General features: G+C 48.6%; 1 protein-coding gene across 2 annotated transcripts in view; it reads right to left on the reverse strand.

Annotated features, from left to right (window-relative positions):
• PLEKHM2 (pleckstrin homology and RUN domain containing M2) overlaps positions 1-6,689 on the reverse strand; it is a 38,930-nt gene extending 32,241 nt beyond the window's left edge. For both annotated transcript variants that reach the window (XM_028108233.2, XM_028108232.2), the window contains exon 1: positions 6,593-6,689. In XM_028108233.2, coding sequence (XP_027964034.1) covers positions 6,593-6,652 — 60 coding nt within the window. In that variant the 5' untranslated portion in view covers positions 6,653-6,689. The remainder of the gene's footprint in view (positions 1-6,592) is intronic.
• Positions 6,690-19,179: the final 12,490 nt, after the last annotated feature.

The raw sequence follows: 19,179 nt of genomic DNA on the forward strand, positions 1-19,179 counted from the left end.
CGATCCCAGGACCCCGGGATCATGACCTGAGCTAAAGGCAGACACTTAACCACTGAGCCACCCAGGCGCCCCACTCTTAAGACTTTTTTTTTTTTAAAGATTTATTATTTATTTTGAGAGAGTGAGAATGAGAGAAAGAGAGCACATGAGAGGGGGGAGGGTCAGAGGGAGAAGCAGACTCCCCGCTGAGCAGGGAGCCCGATGCGGGACTCGATCCCGGGACTTGATCCCGGGACTCCAGGATCATCACCTGAGCCGAAGGCAGTCGCTTAACCAACTGAGCCACCCAGGCGCCCCCCACTCTTAAGACTTTTAAACTCAAGGGTTTTTCCATGAAGTCAGAGAGCACAAAACTATTGAAACCCAATGGTTAATATACTTCCTACATATATATAAATACAAGGACCTCTCTAGAAATCAGCTGCCCTAGCGAATTTTTAATGAGCTGGCCGACCTAACCGATCTCAGGGATGGGAAAAGCGGGGGGGGGGGGGGGGGGGCGGTGCCCACCACCCTTGCCAGTCTCTTCAGCCACACCCACAGGCTAGGCTGAACAACACAGCTACAGCCCCTTCGTCAGTGTGAGCAGACCCCGACCAGGAGACCCCTGCTCGGGGTCCCTGGCTGGAAACAGAACCTCACTCAGGGCCTAAGCTGATGGGGCAGCACGTCTGTGCTGGGCAGGAGACCCAGGTGAGGGGAAGTTGTTGTCCTGACCCAGGAACATTCATTCCCTGGATGGTTACTTTATCAAAATCCAGGGGCACCTGAGAGGCTCAGTCTATTAAGTGTCTGCCTTTGGCTCAGGTCATGATCCCAGGGTCCTGGGATGGAGCCCTGCGTTGTCGGGCTCCCCACTCAGCGGGGAGTCTGCTTGCCCCTCCCCCGGCTCATGATCTCTCCCTCTCTCAAACAAAATCTTAAAAAATAAATAAAATAAAATCCACTTATTTACCTTGTTTAAGGACAGCCAAATTGGAGCTGAGGAGACAGAGAACAGAGGCCCCTTACTTTTTATTTTACACATTTCTGAGCTCTCTGTGTGCTTTTTAAAAACAACTACTCATTTTTTTTTAAGATTATTTATTTGACAGGGAGAGAGAGAGCACAAGCAGGGGGAGCAACAGACAGAGGGAGAGGGAGAAGCAGACTCACTGCTGAGCGCGGAGCCCGATGCGGGGCTCGATCCCAGGACACCAAGATCATGACCCGAGCCTAAGGCAAACACTTAACCGACTGAGCCACCCAGGCGCCCCACAACTCCTCATTTTCTTAGAATACCGCTTCATTCTCCTACCCTAGTCAGTGTCCTTTGTTGGATGCAACATCACCTCCTTAGTCTTCTCTGGTCACCTCCTCTATATAGCAATCTCCCCTGCCAATTCTCTATTACAGTATCCTGCCATTAGAATGCCTTCGTATCACTAATCATGATCTGAAATCACCTTTGTACTGGTTTATCATCACTTGTCTCTCTCACTGAAATATCCACTCCATGAGGGCAGGGATCTGATCTGCCTTGTCACTACTACCCCTACCCTCCTAGGGCCTAGGACAGTAGGGACATATGCGTGGGGGGGGGGGGCGCTCCATAAATATTTTTGAAAAATGAAACACATGGACATGTGATGGGATTTACCAATGTCCAAATTCATTCCACAAGCCTGATATAATACACAAAACCACAGTTGCCATAGAGATTTGATTACCTGTAGGACCAGTCATACCAATTTCTCTGAAGGTGACCTGCAGCCTACCCTGATGACCATAGCCTACCCACCCCCCCTTTTTTTTAAGATTTTATTTATTTATTTGACAGAGGGAGATAGCAAGAAGGGAACACAAGTAGGGGGAGTGGGAGAGGGAGAAGCAGGCTCCCCCAGGAGCAGGGAGCCCGATCTGGGGCTCCATCCCAGGACCCTGGGATCATGACCTGAACCGAAAGCAGCTGGTTAACCAACTGAGCCACCCAGGCGCCCAGATGAGGACTTCTTATGCACGCAGGCAGGCACATATCCAAAGTACGGCCTGCTAAATGCAGCCTGCCTTTGTAAGTAAAGGTTTATGGGAGCACAGCCGCTCTCCTATTTGGATGGATTGGAGCTACAAGGGTAGCAGTGAGTAGCTGCAACAGAGACCATATGGGCTGAAAACTACCCGGCATTTTATGAAAAGGTCTGACAAACCCTGAGCCTGAAGAAACCGAGAGGAGGCGTCTGAGGCTTTGACTGCAGAGTTCACATAGGCACTGGCCTGGCGGTAACCATAGCTGGTGTTTCATCCGGGCCTGGTCTTGAGCTATATACTGTGCTAAGTGCTTGGAGTGTGTTATGTCCTGTGATTTCATTCTCATGACATCATTATCAGTAAGTTCTGACGGCAGAGGCTGCTGGAGGCCCAGTTCTTTGCCAGGGTCAGAAAGGTCAGTGACACAGGCAGAATTCAAAGCCAGACTCAGGTCTGTGCCCCCCGGAAACCTGCACCTGCACCCACTATGTTCTACAGCCTCCATGCAACGCGTTTTCCAGCTACATCCAGCAGAACCCTGAGCACGCTAAAGACTGGTCTGTCTCCTCAGAAGACCGCCGGGGTGTCCCCACGTTCTCGGGGGTGTTTCAGCCGTTCCTTCTATCTGCAATGGCTACTTTTTCTCTTTCTTGGTAGAAACCAATTTGTCAAGCCTCAGTTAAGCCCTCCTTCCCTGGGGGCTTCTCCTTGCTCTAGTGATTTTTTTTTTTTAAGATTTTATTTATTTATTTGAGAGAGAAAGAGAGAGAGAGCACAGAGGAGAGGGAGAGGGAGAAGCAGGGAGCCCCAAGTGGTGATTTTAGAGCCCCGCTCTAGTGATTTTTTTAAATTCTCCCTCCAACCATCATACAAACTGTTGGGGGACAGAGGCTGCTTCTTACTCATACTGCACATGTATGCATCAAACACGCTCCTCAAAAACAAAATAGAACTCTCATGAAAACCACTGCCTTGGGGCGCCTGAGTGGCTCAGTTGGTTAAGCGTCTGCCTTTGGCTCAGGTCATGATCCCGGGGTCCTGGGATCGAGCCCTGTATCGGGCTCCCTGCTCAGTGGGGAGCCTGCTTCTCCCTCTCCCTCTGCCCCTCCCCCTGCTTGTGCACTCTCTCTCTCTCTCTCTCTCTCTCTCTGTCAAATAAATAAATAAATAAAATCTTAAAAAAAAAAAAAGAAAGAAAAGAAAACCATTGCCTTCCCTCCCCTGGAGAACATACTGTATAGTAGAACCACATGCCAATTCAAAATGCCAACACTGTCTTTGACTTGGACAGCTCTTTAACTATTAACAAATCAGCAACCGCAGGCTTTATTATCTGCCCCTGGGATGTTTCTGCCTCCTCTCCCTTTCTAGAACCTATGGAACTTGCTTTTCATGTAACTGTGCTATTAAACTCTCCAATTCTCTTGAACCCCCTGAACCCCGCCTTCATATCAAAAACACAGGTTCCCCTGGATCCAGGTGGGCTAACAGCCCTGTCACCTCTCCGGGGTCACAGTGCATGCTCCTCATCACAAAACCTGTGAAAATGGCTGAACTCAACAAGACTCCTTGGGAGAGTGGTTATGCTTGGGCGTGTAGTTTCTGGGAGGGGGACAAGGGGGGCTTTTGGATGATGGTTATGTTCTGTTTCTCAATCTAGGTGCTGGATGTGTGCATATGTTCACTTTGTGAGAACTCATACACTTAGGAGTGTAAGTATATTCTATTTTCTGTAAGTATGTTCTATTTCAATAAAAAGTTCTAAAATACCCTTTGCCAGGGCACCTGGGTGGCTCCAGTTGGTTAAGTGTCCGACTCTTGGTTTTGCCTTAGGTCATGCTCTCAGGGTCGTGGGATCAAGCCCCACATGGGGCTCTTCACTGGGCGTGGGGCCTGCTTGAGATTCTCTCTCTCCTCTCCTTCTGCCCCTCCCCCTGCATGCTCTCGCTCTTTCTCTAAAAGTAAATACATCTTTAAAATACCCTTTGCAAACACAGTAATACACAATGGATCTTTTTTTTTTTTTGCAGAAATACACATCTAATTTTCTTCAGGGAACAACCTTCTAAAAGGATTGGCAAGACCATTTTACTAGCAGAAGGATGAATGAAAGAAGAAAAGGCAAAGCAACTCTCAAGGCGCTAAATAACAAATTTAGGTGAGACTGGTGTTCAAGGACAAATGTGACCCCAAGCCTGCTAGCCCTCAACACCTATGGCTGTAGCCCATCCAATTCCTATTAGGAGCAGATACTCTGATTCAGAAAACCAAATGCACTTCATGATGCAAGAATATAAAACAGTTCCCTGAAACACAGTATACAAAGAAAGTGGGTAACAAGTCCAAATGATGTTGTATTAACAACCCTTAGGTAGTGAGGCACTTAGCCATCTTCAGAACCCTGTAGAAGTGAGGAACTGGTTCTCCCACACACAGAAAAAGCTACCACTTGTGCTATGGACTGAATGTGTCCCTCCCCCCAAATTCGTAGGCTGAAATCCTACCCCAGGGTGTTGGTATTAGGAGATGGGGCCTTTGGGAGGTGCTGAGGTCACGAGGGTGGAGCCCTCACGCTAGGGATTAATGCCCTAATAAAAGAGCTCCAGGAGAGGTCCCCTCTGTTTCCCCGATGTGAGGACTCAGGGGAAGTAAGCAGTCTGCAACAGGAAGAGGGCCCTCATCAGAACCCAACCAGGCTGGTCCCCTATTTTCAGGCTTCCAGCATTCGGAACTGTGACAAATAAATACCTGCTGTTTATAAGCCACCCAGTCCATGGAAGCTCGTTAGAGCAGCCCGAACAGACTCGGACAACTTAACTAAGACTGGGTGGAGCGCCCTGCTCAACATTCTTTATGTGCTCTCGTTAAATTTTCACAACCCTAATTTTATCCCTGCTTTTATAGATGAGAAAAATGAGGCGTAGAAAGGTTAAGGAAACTACCTAAGGTTAGAAGGTTACTAATTTCCAGGGCATGCAGCCACGCTCCAGAATCCATGTTCTTAACCGTGATGCTAGAGTCATGCCTTTGGTTGTGAGGCACCCAGCGACGGGTTTCCAGTTGCTAGTGTGGGACTTCTATCTTCCGGCATGCATTACAGCTCAATAAAACTGTGCTTGTCCGACGCGTACGATTACAAGAATCTTGACAAGCACACCCAACTCTTTCATAAATGGCATCCTGATTTACAGAGTGAATCTCTGTCTTGAAAAGATTCATGCTTACACAAATGACAGTGTCCATGTCTACCCACTATCTACCAGAACTTTCCCCATTTACATGTTGGAAATCCAGAGACAAAGTGCTTGGCCTACCTGAAGCCATTATCAGCCCAGATTAGATTAGAAGCGTCAGCAGTCTCCCTTTCTCTTCCATTATGAAAGATCTATCGCTTTTTAACAAAGCATTTGCTTATCCTGAACTCCTTGAGTAAGCAAAACCTATACCCCAATTGCATCAGCAAAGCTCAGGAAAAGTAAATAAACAAAACTTTTGTCCCATGTCTGCAAAGTTACTTTTAGTTGGGCTTTTAGAAGAACATTTCAGTAAGATCATTTTGGATCTACTTTTCTTTTAAGCCACATCGATCTCAGTGAAAGGTGAAACTGCTCAGCCTGTGTTACTTCTGAGAAATTTAAGCGTGTGTGTGGGGGGGGCAACTGTTTTAAATATAATAGTTGATTTAATGAATTCTCTTCATCTTGGTTTGTTGAATTAAAATAATCTGATGACCCTTTCCTCGCCCTCTAAATCATTACCAGTTTCTAAAACTGTATCAGGGGAGCCAGGAACTCAAATGGGGGGATATGTATATATATTTACCGCACACATATATATATATATGTATATGTGTGTGTGTGTGTGTGTATATATATATATATTATTCACCGCATTCCTCAAATGACTGTCAATCCTGGTTTGGTTTTAAGAAAATAGGACCCTTTTCCAGAGGAGCTGACTTCCTCACACATACAGTGACATACCCTTAATAGGCAGTATTTTTTCTACCTGGAACTGGGACAATGATGTCTACTGCAGGGAGCCCCAGACAGCAGGGTGTCTGTGTGCCACCAAGTTCCATGTGTCACCACCCAACTGCAGTCCCCGGGCACTTGGGGTTCTCAAAGCCCTGAAAAGAGCCGCTCCTCCCACTGCCATCCTTGAGCAAGACCATGCAGGGAACTTCCCGGGGTCAGAGGCGGCGTCCCCTAGAACCCGGAGAAGCGGAGGCTGCTTATGCCCGGCCTCCGCGCCCCGAAGGGGCTCCGGGTCGCGGCCCCACGGAGTGACGCAGGGCCCCCCGCCGGCCCCGGGGGAGCTCCGGGGATGCTGACCTCAACTTTGTTCTTTACAAACAGCTCGGAGGCCGCGGCGCTCACGTGAGCCGCCCCGCTTCCCCCGCAGCGGCCCCTGGCCCCCGGGGTCGCGGAGGGGAAGGGCGGTGTTCCCGAGCTCCGGGGGCGGGGGGGACTCCCTGGCCCCGGCGAGCGACCCGCGGCGGGGGAAGGAGAGAGGAGGGGGCGCCGGATGGGCCGGGGGGCTGGGTGGGGGCGGTCCGGCCGCGGGGAGAGCAGGCCACGCTCACCTTCTTCACCGACAGCGAGATGTTCTCCAGGATCCGGTCCTTCACCTCCCGCGGCTCCATGGCGGCGCCGCCGCCGCCGCCGCCGCCGTCGCCGCCGCCCCGCCGCCGCCGCTTCCCGCGCCGGGGGCCCGGGGCCGCCGCCAACCGCTGCCGCCGGCCGTGCGGGGGCTCCGTCGTGCCGGCCGCGGGGCCCGGCGCCCGCCGCCCGGCCCTCGCCTCGCCCGGCCCCTCGCTCCGCCGCGGCGCGGCGGCTCCGGAGCGCGACCGGCGGGGAAGAGGCCGCGGGCTGTGCGCGGCGGCGGCGGCGGCGGCGGCGGCGGCGGCGGCAGCGGCGGCAGGAACTGATGTCAGGCGGGGCGGCGCCAAGGCCGGCGGTCGGGCTGGGCCGCCGGCGCCCGGACCCCCGCCGGACCTCCGGCTCCCGTCCCCGGGCCCCCCGGCGCCCGTCGGCCCCCAGCCCCTGCGGCCGGGGACCCCGGACACCCCCGCAGACCCGGGGCCGCCGAGCCCCAGCCCTTGTCGGCTCACAGCCCCTCGGGCCGCGGGCCGCGGAAACCCCCTCGGCCCGCAGACCTCACGGACCCCCAGATCCCCGCGGACCTCGGGCCCTCTCCGCTGCCCGTGCCAGCCCACAGACCCAGGTCTCCCGAGCCTCCTCAGCGACCCCGAGCCCCTCCACCCACTCCGGCCGGGGACCTCGGAGGCCCCCACAGATCTCAGGGATCCGGAGAGGCCGCCGCCCCCGCCGGGCAGAGACATCCCCTCAGCCCACAGAGCCCACCTGTACCTTCCCTTTCCTTGGCCCAGAGGCCCTTGCCATGCCCGGGATCCTGAGAGCCAGCCCCCCACCCCCCACTCAGTGCACAGACACCGGCTCCCCTCACCCCAGAGACCCAGGGCCCGGGGCTTTTGGCAGCCTAGAGACCCAGGCACCCCCACCCCGACCGACCCAGAGACCCCAGCCCTCTGGCCCTCACTGGTGGCCCTGGCCCTCACCAGCCCAGAGAAGCCAGCCCCTCTCCTCAGTTCCTTAGCCTCCCGGCCCAATCTGAAACTTTCAGGCCATTTCAGGTCCCCGGTGCTCCTCCCCACCTCCAAAACACACCCTCTGCACTTCCCCCTTCAGTCGCAACACCCACTCTGATTCTTACCCATATCCAGTTCTTCAGGGGGTCCGCTTGCGCTGGGGACCCCAACTCCCTCAGCCCTGAAACCCACCATAACAATTCCCCTTATCCCCACACACCCCCCTCTCCAAATTCCCCTAAAGCCACCTACACTTAAAAGAGTTTTCAGTCTCCTACCTGGCTCACTTAGCTCATTTGGTCCCCAAATAAATGTATCCTGATACATCCATCAGTCCCTCTTTTTTATTCTTAAAAAAAAGTCAATATGTATTCATTTTTCTTCACTTTATGAAATTGAGATAGATAACATTAGTTTCAGGTGCACAGCATAATGATTCGATATTTGTATATATTATGAAATGATCAGTACCCTTTTTAATCTTAAGACACCCCAATTCTCAACTTTAGCTCCCTATTTTCCCTCTTCTCTACTCAGGCTATCCCTCCCTCAGCCTCCCAGACCTGGTCACCTCAGCACCATTAAGAAACACTGATTCTACAGCGTATCCTAGATGGACCTCACCCCATACAGAACCAAAAGATCCCTCTCCATCCCTCAGTTTCCCCAGGAGAGACCCAAGATGGTGGTAGTTATTTGTTTGTTTAAGATTTTATTATTTTCAAGTAATTCTACACCCAGCGTGGGGTTCGAACTTACAACCCCAAGATCAAGAATCGCATGCTCCACCCACTGAGCCAGCCCGGCGCCCATTGTTTTGTTTTTAAGTGACTGGATAGGGGGACAAGATGATGTGTCAAGAAAAGGAAAGAAAACAACTTGAGACAATGCAATATTGCCACTTCAGGATCTGGGTCAAGAGTTTTCGATACTGATGATGATGATGGTGGTCAGTATTGAGTACTGACTATGTGCCATGAGCTGAACTAAGTGCTTTATATACATTTGTCTCATGCATTCTCACACAACGATTCCTGTACAGATGATGGAAGCCATTTGCATCCTGAGATCCCTTTACATTTCTTCATACTATTCTAGCCGGTGACCCTGTAGGGGCTTGGGCTAACCCTGGAGGAAAAGAAGCAAAGTCTCTAAACTGAGGGCATTTCTTATTAGTACTGAGTTCAGGAAAATAAGAAATAACAGCCTCCGTGGCGTCGGGCTACGACAGAATGACAGGTGGGGAAGAGGCTTCAGTCGCTGGGCAGGTGGAGAAAAGGCTGAGAACAGAGGACTCATTACTTTGAATGAGGGAAGAAATAGTAACGTGTCCAAAGGTGTTTGTGGCAAGGAGGAGGAAAGCTGCTTGGATGAGCAGTCTAAAAGCTCTGCTGCACTCCCTTCCCACGGGCTAGGGTGCCCACCTGTCGGAGGCAACTCTGGTTCATGAGAATCCATTGAGCCCAAAGTGGAACCAACTAGCATTGGGATACTTCCTTGCTGTTAAACAGTAAGACATCTTCTGGGCAGCAGCTTCTGCTGGGTGCCACCTTCCTATAAATGGCTACTCATGGCTTGGGCACATGACGGCTTCAATGGACGTTTGGATTACTGGCTACATACCTGTGGTGTAAGGTGGTGGCATTTTGCCATACTGTTTTCTTCTTCACACACTGGGGGATGGGCACATTCAACTTTTTACAACATTCAGGAGGAACATAGAGGCTTACTGCCTACCAAATTCCTAAGGTGGGCGCCTGGGTGGCTCAGTTGGTTAAGCATCTACCTTTGGCTCAAGTCATGATCCCAGGGTCCTGGGATTGAGTCCCATATCAGGCTCCCTGCTCGGCGGGGAGCCTGCTTCTCCCTCTCCCTCTGCCCCTGCCCCCCTACTCATGCTCTCTCTCTCATGCTCTCTTTCAAATCAACCAATTAAAAAAAAAAAATTCTGAAGGTTTGCATGGGTAAATGGGTAGGAGAAAAGAGGCATATTTTAGTCTCACAAGACTTCTTACAGGGAACAAGAGGGGGCCAAGGGTGTGTTCACGTGCAGATAATTGCCCCATGCCCAGAGCTCAAATATGGGATTCACTGTTGCCCACCAAAGACAAGGTAACTCAGGGGGCACCTTGTGGGCTCCGTTGATAGAGCAGGTGACTCCTGATCTTGAGGTTGTGGGTTTGAGCCTCGGGTTGGGTGTAGAGATTACTTAAGAAAAAAAAAAAGGGGGCGCCTGGGTGGCTCAGTTGGTTAAGCGACTGCCTTTGGCTCAGATCATGATCCTGGAGTCCCGGGATCGAGTCCCGCATTGGGCTCCCTGCTCAGCGGGGAGTCTGCTTCTCCCTCTGACCCTCTTCTGTATCTCTCATTCTCTCTCTCAAATAAATAAATAAAATCTTTAAAAAAAAAAAAGAAAAGAAAAAAAAAGGCAACCCAGAAAAGAACAAAACTAAAAAGCCCCAGGATGCCTATCAATTCTGTTATAGGGAGTCACTGAAGCTCATCCATTTATTGCACAAGACTTCTGATCATGTGGCAAGTGCATGAGACTCTGAGGCATCAGGAGTCAAAAGCCTCAGTTGACTCATGCTAAGGCCTCGGGCAAATCACTGTCTTAGTTTCCAAATCAGTGGCACAGGAAAAATGACTTTGTTCTTCTTCTTCTAAATATTATCCCGACCTGTCTCCCACTGCTCAGCTCCATCAGGCCAGGGATGAAGTAGGTTAAGAAGGCACATTATAAAGAGTCCACAGACCTGGCCACCCACCAGGTCTTCTTCACTCTTCTTTCCAAATATGTGTGCTCCCTCAGAGAGGAAGGAGATAGCAAAAAATTCTGGCAGGCTTTATCCTGCCACATCCTTAAAAGGTCACTGGACAGGATCATTTTTTTTTTTTAAAGATTTTCTTTATTTATTCATGAGAGACAGAGGGAGAGAGAGAGAGAGAAGCAGGCTCCCAAGGAGCAGGAAGCCCGATGCGGGACTGGATCCCAGGACCCTGGGATCATGACCTGAGCCGAAGGCAGATGCTTAACCATCTGAGCCACCCAGGCGCCCTGGACAGGATCATTTTTTAAAAAGGGGGAACAGGGGAATGGGTTAAATGGATGATGGGTTAGGGAGGGCACTTGGGGTGAGCACTGGGTGTTGTACGTAAGTGCTGACTCACTCTATTGTACACCTGAAACTAATATTACACTGTATGTTAACTAACTGGAATTTAAATTAAAATGGGGGGAAAGGGGGAGGATAGTTTAAGAGACTCGTTCCTCCCTTGCCCCTTAACTCAAGGCAAATGTATTTGTGTTTCTGGAGGAGGGAGTGAATATTTCCTTGACCGTCAGGCTTGTGAAGCTGAACCCCATCTGAGAAGGGGAGATAGCAGGGGCTGGTTGTACATCACAGCAATGCTTGGTTTCCCTTAGTTTAACTCCAGCACCCACAAGCGCAGACGATCTACAGCTCTAAGACTGCATAAATCAAAACAAGGCAGCTTTACTACTGGGTATTTACCCCAAAGATACAGATGCAGTGATCCAAAGGGGCATCTGCGCCCCAATGTTTATAGCAGCAGTGTCCACAATAGCCAAACTATGGGAAGAGCCCAAATGTCCATCGACAGATGAATGGATAAAGATGATGTAGGGTGTGTTTGTGTGTGTGTATGTGTGTGTTTATAAATAATGGAATATTAGTCACCAAAAAAAATGAAATCTTGCCATTTGCAACGACGTGGATAGAACTAAAGGGTATTATGCTAAGCGAAATAAGTCGATCAGTGAAAGCCAATTATCATATGATTTCACTCATATGTGAAATTTAAGAAACAAAACAGAGGATCATAGGGGAAGAGAGGAAAGAATAAAACAAGACGAAACCAGAGAGGGAGACAAACCCTAAGAGACTCTTAATCGTAGGGAACAAACTGAGGGTTGCTGGAGGGGAGGGAGGTGGACGGGGAATGGGGTGGCTGGATGATGGGCATTAAGGAAGGTACTCACGTGATATAATGAGCACTGGGTGTTATATAAGACTGATGAATCACTGACCTCTACCTCTGAAACCAATGATACGTTATATGGTAATTAGCTGAATTTAAATTTTTTAAAAAAGGCAGCTTTAGTCGAGGTGATTTTATTTTATTATTATTTTTAAAAGATTTTTATGAATTTTTTTAAAGATTTTATTTATTTATTTGACAGAGAGAGAGCACAAGCAGGGAGAGGGGCAGGCAGAGGGAGAGGGAGAAGCAGACTCCCCACTGAGCAGGGAGCCCGATGTGGGGCTCGATCCCAGGACCCTGAGATCATGACCTGAGCCAAAAGCCGACGCTTAACTGACTGAGCCACCCAGGTGCCCCTATTTTTAAGATTTTTAAGTAATCTCCATACCCAATGTAGGGCTCAAACTCACAACTCCAAGATCAAGAGTCGCACCCTCCACTGACTAAGCCAGCCAGGTGGGACTAGGTGATTTTATTTTTAAAATGTTGAACATTCAGGGGCACCTGGCTGGCTCAGTCAGAAGAACACATGACTCTTGATTTTGGAGTTGTGAGCTTGAGCCCCACACTGGGTGTAGAGATGACTTAAAAAATAATAATAAACTTTTTTTTTAATGTTGAACATCCAGTTCCTTCCTCATAACTGTCCAGTCCCAGCAAGATGGGTTGGTGAAAATTGGGAAGTTGTTCAACCTCCTAGTTTAAAAGCCTCCAACATCTTCCCGTGGCGGCATCTGGAATGACATCCAGACACTTCTCTGGCCTCCAAGGCCATAGCTGACCTGATCCAGCCTCTCTCCCTGACTCATCTCCTAATCCTGGTGTGTGTAGGCATGGCTATATTATCAAGTGCTCTCTAATGGAGCGTGAATAGAAATAAAGTGATCCACTTCTAGGCTGGGCTTCGAAGGAGATGGGTACTCCTCCTTGCTGTTTCTTCTGCAAGGTAGGATGAAGCAAAGGGGATGTCTGATTGACAGGATGTGAAGAGGGTGGCTCCCTACATCACTGCAGGGAGCAGAGCTGCCCATCAACCGGGAACACTTGTCTTGGACTATAACATAATCAAAATGAAAAACTTCTTTTGTAACAAATTATTGGAATTTTTGGCCTCTTTGTTCCCTCAGTCTAGCCTAACATTATATATTCCGAGTCTTCACCTGGGAGGACCCTTCTTGGCCTGTTAGGTCTCAATTTATTTTTCTTTATTTATTTTTAAAATATTGTATTTATTTATTTGACAGAGAAAGACACAGCGAGAGAGGGAACACAACAGGGGGAGTGGGAGAGGGAGAAGCAGTCTTCCCGTGGAGCAGGGAGCCCGATGCGGGGCTCGATCCCAGGACTCCGGGATCATGACCTGAGCCGAAGGCAGACGCTTAACCAACTGAACCACCTGGGTGCCCCGAAAGCTGCCTCTCTTTACACCTGATCTGGGCCTTTCCGTTCCAGAAGGTAAAGGATGAGGAAATATAGTCAAAGCCCATATGACCACTGGCTGAGGGGTGCTGTTTGCCAACATCCCAAATTAGTTGTGTATGTGGGTATAATAAAAAGTACTACTTCACATGGAAGCCTGGAAACTTACTAACCCCAGAATGTCATCTGTCTTTTAAAATCTACATTAAACTCAGGGAGCCTGGGTGGCTCAGTCAGTTAAGCGTCTGCCTTCAGCTCAGGTCATGATCCCAGGGTTCTGGGATCGAGTCCGGCTTTGGGCTCCTTGCTCACTGGGGAGCCTGCTTCTCCCTCTGCCTCTGCCTCCCGCTTCCCCTGCTTGTGCTCTTTCTCTCTGTGTCGAATAAATAAATAAAATATTTAGGTACCGGGGGCACAGCAGTGAGAAGGACAGGCATAAATCCCTACCCTCCTGGGGCTTACATTCTAACGGGAGAGAGAGACAGTCAACAGAAGTGAAATGCTGGTATGTTGGGTAGTGCTTAGCGCTATGGAGAAAAATGAAGGGAAATGACAGAGAAGGGGGTGGGTGGCTTGAATTTTAGATGGAGTAGCCAGGGAAGGCCTTTACGGAGATGATATTTGCATAAAGACCCAAAGGGATGTGAAAGAAAAAGCCATGAAGGTGTCTGAGGATGGGGCCTTCCTGAGTAAGGAAATAACCAGTACAGAGGCCCTGACGTGGGAAAAATCATGGTGAGCTCATGGAATACGGAGGGCCGGGTGGCCTCCGTATGGAGGCCATGGATGAGTGAGGGGAAAGGAGGAGGAGGGGAAGGCAGGGAGGTGCATAGGGGCCTTGGAGGCGTTAGGAGGACTTCTGCTTTTACCCCGAGTGGGATGGGGACCCATTGACAGACAGGTGTGATTTGGTTTAACAGAATCGTGCTGGCTGTATTTACCACAAAGATACAAATGTAGGGATCCGAAGGGGTACGTGCACCCCAATGTTTATAGCAGCAATGTCCACAATAGCCAAACTGTGGAAAGAGCCAAGATGTCCATCGACAGATGAATGGATAAAGAAGATGTGGTATATATACACCATGGAATATTATGCAGCCATCAAAAGGAATGAGATCTTGCCATGTGCAACGACGTGGATGGAACTGGAGGGTGTTATGCTGAGTGAAATAAGTCAATCAGAGAAAGACATGTATCATATGACCTCACTGATATGAGGAATTCTTAATCTCAGGAAACAAACTGAGGGTTGCTGGAGTGGTGGGGGGTGGGAGGGAGGGGGTGGCTGGGTGATAGACATTGGGGAGGGTATGTGCTATGGTGAGCGCTGTGAATTGTGCAAGACTGTTGAATCACAAATCTGTACTTCTGAAACAAATAATGCAATATATGTTAAGAAAAAAAAAGAAGAAGATAGCAGGAGGGGAAGAATGAAGGGGAGTAAGTCGGAGGGGGAGACAAACCATGAGAGACGATGGACTCTGAAAAACAAAGTGAGGGTTCTAGGTGGGGGGATGGGTCAGCCTGGTGATGGGTATTAAGAGGGCACGTTCTGCGTGGAGCACTGGGTGTTACGCACAAACAATGAATCATGGAACACTACATCAAGAACTAATGATGTAATGTATGGTGATTAACATAACAATAAAAAATTTAAAGTAAAAAAAAAAAGAATCATGCTGGCTGTTGTGCTAAGGAAGAATAGAATGTAGGTAGAGGTGCCTGGGTGGCTCAGTCGGTTAAGTGGCCTGACTCTTGATTTTGGCTCAGGTGGTGATCTCAGGGTCCTGGGGTCCAGCCCCACCACAGGCTCGTGCTCAGCAGGGAGTCTGCTTGAGGACTCTCCCTCTCTTTCTACCCCTCCCCCCTCTCTCAAATAAATAAATGAATCTTAAAAAAAAAAACCCCAAAAACTGTAGGTAGGCAGGGGCAGGAGCAGAGAGACCCAGGGGAGAGATGATGGGGCCTGGGACCAGGGCTCTAGAAATGATTGAATTTTTAAAAATTGAATTTTATTCATTTATTTGAGGGAGAGAGAGAGAGCACGAGCAGGGGGAGGAGCAGAGGGAGAGAGACAAGCAGACTCCGCACAAAGCGCGGAGCCCAACACAGGGCTTGATCCTGCAACCCCAAGATCCCAGCAGTAATCAAGAGTTGGAGGCTTAACGGACTGAGGTTATAGTGGGATTTTGAATCTATTTTGAAGTGCAGCCAATAGGCTTTAGGATGAATGGGATGTAGGTTGTGAAGGATGAGCCAAGGTCGTAGAGCGAGCAGCTGGAAGGATGCTGCTGCCCGTTGCTCTTGATTTCTCAGGGAGGACGGAGACGAGCAGGTTTGGGGGTGGGGGGTGCAAGGGGGATAGTTCTGGTTCAGGCCCTGCAATTTCAGATACCTGGAGTCGAACAGGCGAATTTTCTAGGAGGAACCAAACCATTCTAGCTCTAATCTTTTTTTTTTTTTTTTTAGGACAAAATCCATACATAAAGATTGGTATGGCTGGTTAATCCCATTAGTACACTAATAGGTCTGAACAAGGAAGCAGTATCCGGTGAAAATTTAGCCCTTTTATGTAAGACAGCAATAAGCTGGGGCACCTGGGTGGCTCAGTTGGTTAAGTGACTGACTTCGGCTCAGGTCATGATCCCAGGGTCCTGGGATCGAGCCCCGCATCGGGCTCCCTGCTCGGCGGGAAGCCTGCTTCTCCCTCTCCCACTCCCCCTGCTTGTGTTCCCTTTCTCGCTGCCTCTCTCTCTCTCTGTTAGATAAATAAATAAAATCTTTAATTAAAAAAAAGATGGCAATAAGCTCTGCTTACCACATATTTTGAAATTTAGAACTATGTTCTTTTTTGAACTTTTTTTCTATTTCTTTGTATTTCTACTTTTAAACGAATATCCTACCCTTTTCTTACATTTTCCTCCTCCAAGCTATAGATAGATTCATGTCATAAACCCCCAATGCATTTACTTCCCTGATACTTTTATTTATTTAATAATCTCTACACCCAACATGGGGCTTGAACCCTCAACCCCAAGACTGAGAATCACAGGCTCTTCCAACTGAGCCAGCCAGGCACCCCACTTCCCTGATACTTTCAAAGTTTTGTTTTTAATAAAGATGCAGTAAATTCCCCTTTCTTTGTGCCAAGGACCCATAATTCTTTCCACTAATAACTAATGTCTCACAATTTCTATCACTCTATCAAGTACTAGAAATTTCATTTCAAATGAAATGATTATCAAAGGATTGAGATCTGAAAAATGGCAATATAATTCTTACTTCCAACTAGAAGTAGCCTTTGCTCTCATTATTCTTTTTTTTTTGAATATTTTATTTATTTATTTATTTATTTAGAGAGAGAAAGAGAGGGCTCGATGAGAGGGAGGGGCAGAGGGAGAGAGAGAGAAGCGACTCCATGCTGAGCATGGAGCCCAATGCAGGGCTTGATCCCATGACCTGGAGATCATGACCTGAGCTGAAACCAAGAGTATTAACTGACTGAGCCACCCAGGCACCTCTGCTCTCATCGTTCTTCTTAGATAGGCAAGGAACCCTAACAGAACAAGGGGGATATGTCTAAGCTCCTCCCCATATATACCAGCTTTTCCAGGTACATTGAAATCTTCTCAAGTAAAGGCCCCACAATACAAACCATACACAAAGCAATGACTCCACATTGGTCAACACCCTAAGGTGTTTCTAAGTTACTCATTAATCTCAAAATGGTTCATTTTAAGTCTTAAGATTAAGATTTATTTTAGAGAGACAGAGACAGAGACAGAGAGAGTGAGCATGCACAGAGGGGCAGAGGAAGAGGGAGAGAAGCCGACTCCCTGCTGAGCATTGAGCCCAACATGGGGCTCGATCCCATGACCCATGAGATCATGACTTGAGCCGAAATCAAGAGTCGGACACTTAACAGACTGAGCCATCCAGGCGCTCTAAGTCACTTAAATTAAAAAAAAAAAAAAAAAAAAGTTAACACACAGCATTTCCAAGCTTTAGGACAGAAAAGAGATTGTCCTGATACCCTCAACAAGAAATTGACTCTCAGTAGTTCAGAATGAGGGGTCTCAATTTGTGAATATATAACTGGGAGTCAAGACAAGGCTCTGTCCCCACCAGACATTAGAAAATGGATATTCCCTTTGAGATGAAAACTGGGTTAGTTGATCTCTTCTTACTGGGCACAGAGCTAGCCTACATTTCTCTGCCTCTCCTTCAGCTAGGTGTGGCCAGTTCCTGGGGTTTTCACTGATTTTGTGTGGGAAATGATAGGTACCGTTTCCAGGTCTGGCCTATAAAACCCACTTGAGCTCGATTCTCTCTTCCATTATTTTCCAGTGTGATGTTGAAGCCAGGGCAAGCTTGGAAGCCAGGTGAAATGGCAGAGCTGCTCCAAGCCTGTTTCCCAAATGACAGTGTGAAGAGTCCTCCTATCTCCACTGACTTGGGCCCACACAGTGGGCTGTTAGTGAAGGAGAGATAAGGTTCTTTTATGTTAAGCTACTGATAGTTGGGTTGGGTATCTTACAGCAGTTAGCTTATCTTAATACAGAAATTGGTACTAATTTTATTTTATTTTTTATTTTTTTTAAAGATTTTATTTATTTATTTGAGAGAGAGAGAATGAGAGACAGAGAGCAACTAGAGGGAAGAGGGTCAGAGGGAGAAGCAGACTCCCTGCTCAGCAGGGAGCCCGATGCGGGACTCGATCCCGGGACTCCAGGATCATGACCTGAGCCGAAGGCAGTTGCTTAACCAACTGAGCCACCCAGGTGCCCCACTAATTTTATTCACCATAAAAACCTAAAAGAGACCTTGTCTTGGTGGTCAAGAAGAAAACTGATGTACGGAGGCTGGAAAAATGGAGGTGCTTCTTATCCAGGGGGTGAAACATCTGGTAGAACTCCCTGTGGCACCTCGGATGGTCCGCTACATTAACTACATAGCCTGAAGCTCAGGTCCACAAGGAAAGGTTGAAAAGTCAGGTTAGTGTGTTGACTTTGACATTATGAGAAAGACACAAGTTTAGGAAAGAATTGGCTTGTTGCAAGCAGAATTGAAAAGGAATGGGGCCAAGAAACTTGGAGCCTTGAATTCAGGGTTGTTCGAGTGAATTTCCTTGTTCTGGACTTCAGATAGTAAGAGCTAAGTTTGAAATAGCCTTTGAATACCAAGGCCTAGTAAGACTCAGCCCTGTAGTAAAAATCATATTAAGTTTTTCCCATTCAAACCTATTTCAGATAAACTCTAGATGCCCGAGGGCAGACTGGAAGTGAGAAAGCAAAGAAATGAATCATGCTTGAGGATTGTGTACATGAAAGAACCCTTGAGTGTGGTTACTGGCAATGCAGGATTGACTGGAGCAAATAATCAGAAGCCCCTTAAGTGTTACTGAGTAAATTGTTTTGCCAAAAATCTCCAAATCCAGAGTTCAAAAGCCATGGACTCTTTTCCTTTTTTTTTTTTTTTTTAAGATTTTATTTATTTATTTGAGAGAGAGAGAGAATGAGAGATAGAAAGCACGAGAGGGAAGAGGGTCGGAGGGAGAAGCAGACTCCCTGCTGAGCAGGGAGCCCGATGCGGGACTCGATCCCGGGACTCCAGGATCATGACCTGAGCCGAAGGCAGTCGCTTAACCAACTGAGCCACCCAGGCGCCCGCCATGGACTCTTTTCCAAGCCTTTACACAACCCCTAGTCCCCAGACCTGTGCCAGCGTAAGCTAACAGAGGCGCCTAACTCCCAAGGAAGGCAGACGGAACACCTGCTTCAGGTGGGGCCATGGACAATGGACAAGGGAGTTCCCTCCACAAGAGGTAGATTTTTAAGTAGAGGAACTTCCCCAACCACCTCACGATGGCTGCATTTCTTATTCTCTTTTCTGAATGGGATTTGCCATCGCGGTTATTCTGTCCCTGGGTCAACACGGGGGGTGCGGTGGGAGCACAGAACTTGACCTTGAGTTCGATTTGCTAGACCATAAAGAGGCACAATCAAGACCTGAAGGACAGGGCATCACAGGAGATTCTGGACTGAGGTTGGCTGAGTGCCTGAATGGGATATGGAGCCATCTTGTGTGTGTGGGGGGGCGCGTTGAAGCACTGCTGATACCTCACTGTACCACTC

Source organism: Eumetopias jubatus, unplaced genomic scaffold, assembly GCF_037043125.1.
Source record: "Eumetopias jubatus isolate StellerSeaLion01/CBP00866 unplaced genomic scaffold, mEumJub1_p1.0 scaffold_4, whole genome shotgun sequence".
Lineage (NCBI taxonomy): Eukaryota > Metazoa > Chordata > Mammalia > Carnivora > Otariidae > Eumetopias > Eumetopias jubatus.